We start from the raw sequence: 12905 nt of genomic DNA on the forward strand, positions 1-12905 counted from the left end.
TCTTCTTTCTACTGCTCAGCAAGGAGCCACTCAACTGGCTGCATTGAGCTAACAAGGAAATGAGTGCACACAATTCTCTAAAGAGTTTATAATCTCAACTATTAGTCTTAGCTCCCTTAAACACAGCAGGATGTTCATTTTGTAAATAACGATCCCATTAGGAATATGTCAGTGCTTCCGATGTGGCTGCAGTGATGGACTGGTCAGTGCCACAGCAACAGAATCCTCTCCTTTAGCATAGAGGAGGAGTGATATGCATCGACTCTAATGTCCATACGTGGTCTGTTATGGTCCTCAAACCTCTTAGTGATGTCATAGTGATGATGTCCATCTCATATTGGTACAAGACACATACATACAAATGCAAAAGCCTGCAAACAATGTACATAGACACAAACACACACAATGAGTCCAACTATTTCTATCCAGGAGGTCAGAAGACCCAAAAATATAACATGTATTTTGCCAAGGGTGTTCTACAGGACACACAGGGTCTGAATGGATACACAGCTGGATTCAAACAGTGTGACACGGGACCAACAATAACCGTGCTGACACCTTAATAACAGGTCAGAATAAAAACCACTTCAGCGACCATGAGGAGATGATAGAGGGGTTGTAGAGGACAGGAGAGAAAACATGTTGTCTTGAGATATGGCTTCACAGAGATGGAGAACCAGATGATATGGCTGTGTGGATGGTGTTGACTGATACAGACAAACTAGCTGTTTATAAAAACAGGATGTTTGAGCTTTATGACATCTCCTTGATAACAGATTTCATATAAGGTATCATTTAAAGCTAAGAGATTCTCCAAACTAACGGATTGGTTCCCCCTATTTTATAACATTGCTTCAATAGTCTTTTGAAGTGTTTTTATGTCTGCTTTCATCTTAAATAACACTACAAATGGAAAAATGCATATTTATACACATTGTGACAGCCTAAAAATGTAACAAATGGACTCATTTGTCAACATTACCATCTTTGATTTAATTTATTTCAGTCCCGTTAGTTGCCTGTTGTTGCATTTATGTGGAGCATGATATTCCAATTATAAATGGTAAAAAAGCCAAACAGAATCATACAGCTCCAAATAAAGACCTCAATAAAAAAGCTGATCAAAGATAAAGTTGTGCGATGTAAATAGTATTTCTGATTGTCTTACGACTGTGGTCTTTCTGTGCATGCCAAAAATCTAGACGTACAGTGACGTACGTTTCCTCTCCACTTAAAGAAGATCGCAGCTTCAAAGTCAAACTGGAGGATGAGAGTTTGTCTCTCACTGAAACACCCCGTTTTCTACGTTTTCCATTGATTCTTAATTATCCTCCCAGCTCTGTTTTATCCGAGTAGTTTGTCTAGACTTTTATTGAAGTCCATTTTGCATTCTTTCCTACTGTCTCAGCGTTGATTATTTTCACTTCAATTCAGTGTTTCTACTAAAAGAACAAACTCTCTTCTGTCGTACTGCTGCAACGTTTACATGGACCAAGGAGGAGAAGGAAGCGAGGTGGAATAAAATCTAATTTGCGCATCTCACACAAACGTTCTCATTAAACTTGAAGGTGCGCCCAGAACACCAGACCTGATTAAATCACATGCCATGTAAACACTTGAACTGATATCTTCAATCAGAGTTATTTCAATGGGAATTAATTTTTCCATGTAGACGCCTCTAATGATCTATATTTTTACAACATTTCCAATGGCTTGAAGGAGATACAGTGATTTGACTTTCTACAAACATTAATTGTCCCTGTAGGATGTATCCCTCTGACTTTGGACTGAACTGTTCTTTGGATTCTCCTTGAATTTGGTTAATTAAATTGATTCCTATCATGTAAAGTCCATGTGCCCTGCTTGTATTTCCTACATGACCTGTCTTAGTAATTCTGGTTGAACATCATCTTACACCGCCCTGCTTTGCTATAGATCACAAATTAAGGGTGAGTTAGAACATCAAATTTAATTATTGATGTGTTTCTTTGACAAAGAACAAGGAGGATGACATTTTGCAGATATGTAGATAGAAGCTAATGATGCTTTCCTTTGAATATATCTGCTCATCACCAGGGATCTCTTTAAATGAACTGTCAGAGTGACAGCTCACAGCTGACGACACTGTAATGTTAGGGTGTGCTTTAAACCTGAGTGGACTGGATAGTGTCTTACAGAGATTATTGACCCCATAATTTCCTCTGCTAGGAAATCAGTAAGGGCTTGGGCAGCAACAGAATGTATGAGTTACTATCATTAGTGTGCAAGTGGGAGAGAGGAGAGATAAGAGGAGAAGTTTTTCATTCATTCAAACATTGATTGTTGCTTTGTTGGTTGGCGTTGGTTTCATAAAATTGGACCCTAATGGCAGGGATTGGTTGGTGTTTTCTCAGGTTTGCTCCAGCTGTAGGGCCTTCATTTTCGCAAAATCAATTTAATGACTATTAATTATTAATGCCCCGCAGAAACCCTGTTATTACATTTACACTTATGGAGTGCTAAATGGAGAAGTTCTGCACTTTTACTGGTCAATGTTTGAAAATAGGAGAATGTAGGAGAAAACATAGGGAAGTATAATGAAGGACTAGAGGTGGCTAAAGTTTGCAGTATTCGTGGCCCTGCCTGTAGTAATATTCAGCTTCTCCTCTGTGTAAGAACTCAAGCCAGCTTCTCCAAGCAGTAGCTGTGGCGCCTGTTCAGGCTCTGAAATATACAGTATTTCAGTCAGGCAGTCAGTTTATTTTACATGCAGTCATTTGAGGAGTCATGGGATATTACCCTAAACTCTGTAGTTTTGGGGCAGAAAGTTTGAGCACAGCACCGGTTCAGGGCAGCAAGGCAGAGGCAGTGACCAGGAATCCTTAAGCTTAAATAGATCGTCAAATTGGGAGGGTTCGTTTGTCGAGTGATTGGGTGAAAGACGGGAAACGTGAAATCAGAGCAGCTCAAGTTGCCCGCATGAAGTAGCTCAGGGGAGTCTCTTCATATCTGTTTGCTGTTACACAGAGCTTTGTGCCTGTTTTTACCTGATGACAAGGAAAATAATGAAAAAAGCATTCCTATAACAAAATTCACACCCATGATGCTACCTGAAAGTCAAGTGTTGTACCAAGACAATCTTGTCAAAGGAGTAAATATAGTAAAGCAGCGTGTTCTCGTGTTTTTATGGTGAGATCTACTCCGGCTCCATCACAGCAGCTGCAGTTTGGCATCTCTCACAGTTCTTGCAGTTTTTCATCAGAGGGAGTCATTTCTGTGAAACGTAATGGACAAGAGGCTAGATGGGAAGTTTCCTGTAAATGCTTGGAGAGGATGAAAGCAACCAAGTGGTCATAAATTTCCCCGGCTGGCTATAGAGGCTGCTGAACAGCTGACATGCTCTTTCAAATACAACAACCACACAGAGTGTATTACTGCGAGTAATGTAAGCATGACATCCATGGATGTAGTTATTCATACGCTACTGGAACTGCAAAGGTTTCATGAACACCATGGATATGCTGTCGGAGTGTGTGTAATTGAACTGTTAATGGTGTTTAGTGGAGACTAACTTCACCTGAAAACTGACAGCTTTTCTTCAACTCCTCACACACCTGACTGTCTTTTACCTTTACAGAGAAGAGATGATGTTTTGTAAAGCCAAACAAATCCAGACTCAACTCGCATAAAGGTCTACTAATTGGAGATAAAACAGGGTAGTGGAGCTCCTTGCACTTTGAGCAGAGCCTGAGATTAACAGCCGTACAACAGAAGGTAAAAGACCATTACTATTGTTTATTGCTGTGTGTCACACTGGAAACAGTTGCTGTTGTGTTACACTTCAACCTCGTAAACTCAAGCTATGTTGTATTAAATCACACAGCAATAACCAGGAATTTTCTTGTTCAGTGGTCAAAGCAGGTCACCGTCTTCTTTTTGGCATCAGTGCAGGATCTCTGTATAAAAGGAGCTACAGAGCCAGGAGGCAGGGCCACATTCTTTAGGTGTATTAAGATTTGTTGGTTTGGTGAGCAGAGACATTGGCAGCCTTTGTGTTATGGAAATAAAGCAACTTCTTTTAAATGTCACACAGGTTCTTTGTACTCTTTTACCTCAAAGCTCCTGTTCGGACCTGACAACCATCCATATAAGTTTTTCGGTCTGAAAAGGGCACCTTTAACAAAAAGGGCAGGTAATCATGGCCACGACTGTGAAGCAACAGGTGAGAACAAAGGCTATAAATTACCTTTAAACCCTCTCTGATCCTAAGTCTGCAGGAAATGTGTTCCTCTTCCTCTGGAAAACCTCTCACATCTATTGTCTCGCCCAGTTCTCTCTTAGAGTTTCAACGGTACATTGCATCCCCCCTGTCAGGAGAAGACTGTCCATCAGGGCTCCCATAATGAAAAGTGAGCTTTCCCTCTCACCATCCTCCCCTCACTCTAAACCCCTTCCTTTCTCTGACGGCAGCTGCTGTCTCCGGCAACTCTCCTCTCATCCCTCTCTTATTATTTCTCCATCCCTACACAGTCTCCAGATCTGCAAAGTCACAGTCAAAGTCAGCAGTAATGACGGTGCAAGAAGAAAACATGGGGAGTGAATTAAGGACATCTTCATGGTATAGGGCGACAATACAAGGGCAGTTTCTCCTGATAGGGTGTATTTGATTGTTCGGTGGTGTTATCAATGTCAAGACGAGGGATGCATGTTGATGTCTTCAAGTCATCAGTGTTGGCTGATACATTATTTAAAGGTATATCCACAAGAAAATAAAACAAACATCTCCACCCATGTGACTGACAGGCGAGACGATGATTTTATTATGCTCACCAGAAGCAAGATGATAATTACTCAGGAGATTTCTTGCATATACCCCCTTTCCAGTAGGTGGCCGTATGCAGCTTACATTAGCTAATCTATTTTTTCCTGGAACTCAGGTTAGAGTAGTCTTCATTTACTCCCTGTGTGTGCATTTTAAATAACACTGTATCTTCTGTATGAATCTGCCCGAGAGCCAACACAGAACAACTACACATAATATGTTCATTTAAAACATAACAGACTCCATGCTCAGTCCGTATTAGGAAGACAAAAATCATTAGCCAAAAAAGGATGGAAGAGATCAAACATCTGAAGTCAAAAGGACGAAGTTTGCAGATTTGGTTCAAGGTTCAAGGTTTTAAATCTTAATGCTTGAGAGTTGATAACCACATACCATGAAGTGGAGTGTTCGGACTATTCCTGATATTGATGGATTAATGCAAAACAATGCTGATTGTAGCCTTACTGCCCTAGAGCCACACACCCAATCTTGTTCCCTAGATTTAAACTTGTGCAGTAATGTTCCTGAGCGTCAACTTGAAGATCTGTCAGCAGCTCTGTATCTTAGACTCGGACATTAAATGGTCTGAGATTCAAACCTGGCATCACCACTTTTAGCCTCAGCTACAGTCAACCACTCAAACATTAAAGGTACTACAAATTATTCACAAGAAAACACACCTTGACATTGTGGTGATTGCAACATGTGTTTGGCTTTTAAGTTGGCATTTTTTGGAAGTTGTTTTCTTGTGTGGAGTCTCTCTCTCTCTTCCGCACAGAGATTGGGTGGCTCCACCTGCACCAGATTACTGCAATCCCCACCTGCATTTAAGCCCTGCTGTGAGGCTTCTCCAGTTCCAGGTTATTCCCGCATCTGATGTGTGCCTCAACGAGCCCTCCCGAGTGCTACCGCCCAGTCGCTGCCACGCTGCCACACTATCCCCCTGGATTCACTCACCAGCCTCCTCCTCAAGCCCTCACATCTCCAGCCTTCACCTCTCCTTGGATTCCCACCTCACGCCTTGGACCCTGGATCCCGTCCCTCTACCCTTTTTCCCCTTCAATAAATTAGCTCAACTGCTTCATCTGCCTCCGGTTGCACTTTGGGGTCCACACTTAAACACCTGGTTTTCTAATTGCCTCGGACATCTTACATTTGAAAAAACTGAACCAGCATGTGGCTTCAAAATTGAACCGAACTGCTTCAATTTGCAAACAATAAAAAAGCTACTCTTGTTCAATCAAATCAGTTAACGTCAGGAAATGTAACTGTTACGGATGACCTGCGTTTTGACTAACTGATCTGAGGTGATGACAAAGACCGACCTAAGAGGGATAAGTGAGATGACCAATCTCTCGCCACTCCTCAATACCATTTCTCCAGACCAAGGTGGAGACAGCAGACAGATCATCACTCCACCAGAGAATCATGAACACACTAACAGACGTGATTCATGCACACAGACGCACAAAGAGGAAATAAGATCTTATGAATCTTACCTTTCCTGCTGCGGAGGCTCCTTTCTCCATCGAGAAGCTGCAGAAACAGACCAAAAGAACAAATTAATCACACACTGAGACAGTCTATACACACACACACACACACACACACACACACACACACACACACACACACACACACACACACACACACACACACACACACACACACACACACACACACACACACACACACACACACACACACACACACACACTCATGGATTACTTTCATGAACTGAGCATCCGGACATCTCTGACTTTATTTAAGACATATTTCATTATGTGAGCAGTTCATTACACTGTTCATTTTTCAACAACATGGACACAATTGATGCTGCACTTCAAGAGACAGGATTGTTGTGAAATGTTAGGACTACTTATCAAGCAGCCTGTCAGTTTGGTTCCATTCAAAAGATGAAATAGATAATATAGTGGAATTTAAGGTCCTTCAAAAGGAGGAATCACTTTTCTATGCTGTGATTTATAACAGAAGCAGACACTAAGTCACAGAAAAGCTCTGACAGACTTTTATCTGATAATGTTTTTAGTTTACCTTTCACATCTGTGCAGTGCTTAGAAAAGCAGTCATTCTGTTGGACTGAAAATACTGGACTACACACATGACTACACAGCTCTCAGTCTTGTCTGTCCTCTCAGACTCTGACCTTGCATAACCACCAGTTCACTATACAGTTTCCCTTCCAGGATGCTACCTGGAAGATTGCTAGTTTCATTCATAGACTGTATAAATAATGGACGTAGTATCCGTGACGTCACCCGTCTGTTTCTGAGCGCTGTTTTGAAGCCAATCGTTGGCAGCCATATTGGAAATGCTGAACTCAACCAAACTTAGTGTGACATAAAGAGCCGGGGTTTGAGCCACCTAGCCAACAGCTATGTGTTCCCGCTTGTCAGTCAAGTCAGTCATGTCCTTATTTGGGCAAAACTCGTAATCTTAATATCTTCTGAACCATTGCGTTATAAAAAATTTCACCCCCGTACAGTGTGTGCCGATATTGAAATTAGCTACGTAGACCGAAGCCGTTTTTTGAACCAGGCTGTAAACATGTTTATTTCTGCTGTAAAGATTGTCTCTTTTGAATGGGTGTGTATGTGGTTTCCTGTGTTTCTGCAGCCAGCATCAAGCGGACACTTGAGAAACTGCAGTTTATAAAACTTTCGCATGGGCTTCATGTTTTGAGACTGGAAGTTGCCGCTTGATTTCAGTCCAATAAGAATTGCTTAAACGATGCATATGCCAAGAAAGTTTTTAGATTTATTCTGGGGTATGAAACCAAGTAAATGCACTCATCAGTGTTTCTCCCACGGCTGGAGAGAATATATGCTCTGCAAAATGTAAACACAGACGGTTTCTAGAGGCTGCTGCTGATTGCCTCATCAGACACCTTCCCCCTGACGGGCTTTCAAAGTAATAATGCAGAAAGATGAAATCTTTGTGCCAAAGGTCTTTTCTTTGGGTCATAAAGAGGCATAAGCCTTAATTTAAATCTGCTTCATTACCATCAAAAAACTCCTTCAGGTGGTTTTTATAATACCGGTATATATAGTAACAGAGAGACGCTCATAATGAGCTTTAACTGAATTCAGGAAGAAAACCTTAAAAGTGATTTAAGCTTACTGCACCGATTTTCTCAATGAAATACACTCCTCTCTCAAGCATGGACACACACACACACACACACACACACACACACACACACACACACACACACACACACACACACACACACACACTTTGGAGGCAGGATTGGAAAGAAATATTTGCAATAGTTAGGCAGACAGCTTTTCAGCATTGTAGACATATTTCTCATTTGTCAAATGCTGATAAATATTCAGTACCAGGGATTTTTAAATTTCAGTCATAGCTTCATGTTCAGTGGAGATATTGTAGACACAGCTGCATGAAGAGACAGTTTACAGGACACATGAAGGGGTCTAATCTTCCAGTCAGACTTTTCATTGAATTTAAAGCACAGATGTCAAAATGAATCCCACAGATGCACACCAACTCTCTCTCTCTCTCTCTCTCTCTCTCTCTCTCTGTAGACATGAGAGGAAGAGTTTTGAAATGTGTGTCATTCTTTTTCGAGCCACATAATCTGGCCTGAGTGAAATTATTCAAGTAGATGACTTCACATCCTCAGGTACTCAAGTCGCATTAAGCTTTATTTCCATAAACAAAAAAGACATCCCACAGCTCTGATGTTCATGCTGGAAATAAAGTAACTAAACTGTAACTGAACCAGGCTCCAAAACAGACCCAGATATCTCATTAAACTCCGCATGGACCACTGTCTTTGAGGTTTGACCTTAATTAGCCCTGTTGACTTTTGCGACCAACTCAGTCCTCCGTTCTCTCTCCATTATGAGTTTTAAATGTTTTGCTGCCCGGCTGCTACCTTTGTACTCACAGATAATCAGTAGTCATGGCGCAATGTCTGTTTTTAAAACATCGCCCAAAATTTAACCGCTCTTCTCATGTAATTTAATTCCAGAAACTTTTCAACACGGAACTCTTTCACATGTCTCCTGGCACATATTTTTCAATTTCCCAACTATTATTATGAAATTCTGAATTTAGAATGTTAATTTTGAAAATGCATGTAAATTTATTGAAATGAATGGAAGTCTTAAATGGGAAAAAAGTTCTTGCAAAGATAAAAAAAAAAAAGTCTGCGAAGTTTTAGTCTTTCTTGGAAACACTCTGATAACAATAGTAAGAAAAACAATCCAGACAGAAAATCACTGTCATTGAAAATGTTAAATACTTCATATAGCTGCTTTTGTTTTGAAAAATCAGAGTGGCATTACAAGTTCTGAGCTGTCGCTCTGTCAGGTCGCGTGTAATCGAGTTGATGAGAAAATTATTCTGGCATTTACACTGGCTTTTAATTTGCTTGTTGGGGACCAGGTTTCTTCCAGGTCACGAGCTGCAGAGGAGTTATTCAGGTGTGACATTTTGACAGGGGCTTTGGCATTTTGCCAACAGGGCTGCACACTGAATTATTCTCTCTTCAGGAATAAGAGAAGGAGAGATCTGCTGTTTGAAATATGGCCATCTGAAAATAGAATGAGGGTTAAGACTGTGGCGTTTACTTCAGTCTTGTCTATCTTCATTGTCGTGGTCTGGTCTTTTTACTGCTGTGACCCTCATGTGATACACTTTAAATTAGGGAGAGTTATACTGTATAATTTGTAAATTGTCTAAATATTTGTATATTAAAAAAATTCCTTGAGGAAAAAAAGGGTAACATCTTTTGTTTTTAAATCACAGTCGTGTTAGAAATATAATAATAATAAAAAGTATTATTAGATACATGTACAGCATTTTAATCAATGGCAAAGCTATCTTCTCTGATGGACAACACGTCCCACCTCCTGCAGGAGACCTTAACAAGCTCGTTCAGTGACAGACTTCTTCACCTGCGGTGTCTCACACAGAGATACTGCAGGCCTTTCTTCCTGCAGTGGTCAGACTTTATAATCAACAACAATAATCTCACCAAAACGGACCGAAGTGCAATATTTCCTCCGTCTATTTATTAATGTGCGACTATTATACTTCATCTCACCTCTAACATGTGCAATACATTTTTCTACCAAGCTTCTGAGTTCTACACGTTGTTTTTTATTCACATATGTTACTTCTGTGCACATTTCTTATGGTATCACTGGTTTTGTAAAAATATTGTAAATTGACTTATTTAGTTCTGTAAATACTTTTCTTAAGATATGCTAATTTACTCTTTTAATTGCTAATACATATATATTTCAATAATTACTATCTCATGCTCTTGTTTACTCTGTACTGCTTTGCTGCTGTAACACTTTAAATTTCCCCGTTGTGGGACGAATAAAGGAATATCTTATCTCATCTTAAACTCTGAAAGTATCGACAGAGAAGTAAACTGTCCCCCGGGTGTTATAGTTTTATATTTTATAACTATACATGTTTAAGGTTGTGCATGTGTTCATGAGCATGGACCACACCAAACTCACCTTGCCACACTGCTGTTAGCCGAGCTCTCAGCGATCTGCGAGCTGGCGATCCACTTGGTCTCACCCACCACAGTCCGAGCGTGTGGCAGGCGGCCCACGTCTTTCACCGTCATCATCAGGTGCCGTGACGACTTCAGGACTCTGACAGCCTCGTCGTGCGGGATGTTCAGGAAGCTGCGACCGTTCACCTCCAGGATCTGATCCCCCACCTGTTGGGAGGGAGCGACACACAGAGGGGTGGTGGAGGGGACTGAGCAAGGTGGCAAGGGTGGACCAGGCAGAGGCTGTCACATGCAAAGGTTCAAAGGTCAAAGACAGAGGTAACAGAACAGATGGAGGTGGTGGATGTGTGAAATGTTTAATGAATCAGAGTGAGTACATAAGGTTGCAGGCTTCTTGACTTTGTTAGGTTGGGCAGCGAACAGACAGAATTAGTCAGAATGAAAGTATTTTCTGCTCACTGACAGGTTCAAGACCAGAGCCATTGAATATGTAATTGAAAAGGCTTTCACATGTAATTTCACATTCTATCTAAGGGCTGAGCCTGGAGGCAGTAGCAAGGTAGAGGATAATGATGTCCATACTAAACACTGTACCACCTGTCTGCTTTAATGAGCTGATGTATTGCAGTTTCAACCTCGAGGTCAGCCAACTGAATGTGTAGCTGAAATCCTCATCACTGCTTAATGGAGCACTATTTCATCCTCAAAATGAGCTTCTTCTTTGTGTTTGATCTGAACGTCTGCCTCACTCTGACTGATCTCACAGGCATCACTCATGTTGTTTACACCCTGTTTGACAACTCTGCAAACACAGACTCATCGCTCTGAAAAAGACACTCTTTCAAGAATAGAATACTGATGAGCAAACACTGGAGTTTCAACAATAACATACCTTAATGATATACTTTATACATGGCGACAGAAGGGCACTTCAGACTTGAATTTAACATTTTGCTGTATCAAAGTGACCGTCAGTATGGAAGTCACAGAGCAGACACAGTGGTAACAAATAGTGCTCAATAGCACCGGAATGCTCTGGATGGAAATCGAATAATGTCAGGAAATATGGTTGTAATACAGGCTCTCATTGACTCTATTAACTTTATCTGACACCCTTACTGTCATGAATTAGTCACAGAAGACAGGCTTTCCACTCCCCCTTTGCAAAGCTGCACAGAGTCACTGATCTTAGAAATTACTTTGTCTGGCATTTCGGCTTGATGTAGTCTTTAGCATTTTAAAAAGTCCCTAAATGTCACTTTTGTCTCTTTGCTTTATTCCCATTTTACTCTGCTCAGCCAACCGAACCTCACAATCATTTCATATTCTCACAGGGCAACATTCAAAGCAAGATTTCAGACATCCAGAATCTCTCATTGTCTCTTGGGTGTCTTCCAGCAGCCTGAGGTGACCTAACTCTGTTCCCAATATGAGCCTCCCTCCACCTGTATCCGCTTCTACAACAATGCAATAAGTGTTAATGTGACGTACAGCCATTTGACTGCAAATGCAAAGGGACACATAATCAAAACGGTGCTACACATGGAATCAAACAATCTCTGCTAACAAGCTCTGTGGCAGCGAGAGCACACACGGCTGCCACAGCAAACTCCTCTCACAAATACTTACTCATGCTGACAGGCTGAGCTGAGCCCTCAGGGATGAGAGACAGATTTTTAAAACAGATTACAAGCTGTTTATTCCAGCTGTTTGCATTACAAGAAGGCATCAAAAAAAGCTTCTTATGGAGCGTTTAAAGTGTGTGACAACCCCGGAGCTGAGCTTATTGTGAGCTCAGCGCCATTTATCTCAGTTTCACTTTGATTTGTCACAGCTAGGGAGCAAACTGGCTGTGAAATATACACAAAGGAGCAGACACACATCAAAACAAAATTTAAAGTCTTTATGTTAGCATCTCTGTCACCTGAGGAGAACTTGGCTGCCTGACTTTAAAATCAAAAACAGTGGTATAGTAATATTTTTTTTAATGCACAGTGACGTACCGACAAACAGTTCAGGTGTCACATTATCAAAAGCTCTATTTCATTGATTCATTAAGAATTCTCTCATCAAAGACACAACTCTGCAGAGACATTACACCCTACATTTACATTTACATTTACATTTACAATTAAGTGGACACAAGTAGAGGTTAGAGTTATTAGGATTAAAAGAGAAGCTCATTAAGAGCCAAAATGTTTTGGGTAAGGATGCATGCTATATATTGGGTCCGTTTTATTATTATCTGTTCAGATACAGTTTTAAACTGTAAACTGATGAAAGACTGACTGGCCATCCTTAAATGTACGCAGGCTCACACATTGGCTACATCTAATTTATAAATCCCTTCTTGGCTTAGTCTCAACTTATTTGTGTGTACCTCCAAAGATCAAAAAGCCACTATGCCTTGCGCTCCTCCGACATCTTACAAATGTATGTTCCCCGTGTTTGGATAGAGCTAGGTAAGATTAAGTTTTGCTGCTCCTACTGCTTGGAATATGCTCCAGAAGGACTTGAATTTGTCTGATTTTATTTCACTTCCTTTGGCTCCATCTTAAAAGAAAGACAGACAACAGAACA

At 40.8% G+C, this 12905-nt stretch overlaps 1 protein-coding gene across 1 annotated transcript in view; it reads right to left on the reverse strand.

Moving 5' to 3' along the window:
• whrna (whirlin a) overlaps nt 1-12905 on the reverse strand; it is a 177329-nt gene that overhangs the window by 32680 nt on the left and 131744 nt on the right. Inside the window, 2 exon segments of the mRNA XM_034710311.1 lie at nt 6301-6337; nt 10324-10532. Of these exon segments, the coding sequence (XP_034566202.1) occupies nt 6301-6337; nt 10324-10532 (246 nt within the window).

Source organism: Notolabrus celidotus, chromosome 19 (assembly GCF_009762535.1).
Source record: "Notolabrus celidotus isolate fNotCel1 chromosome 19, fNotCel1.pri, whole genome shotgun sequence".
Lineage (NCBI taxonomy): Eukaryota > Metazoa > Chordata > Actinopteri > Labriformes > Labridae > Notolabrus > Notolabrus celidotus.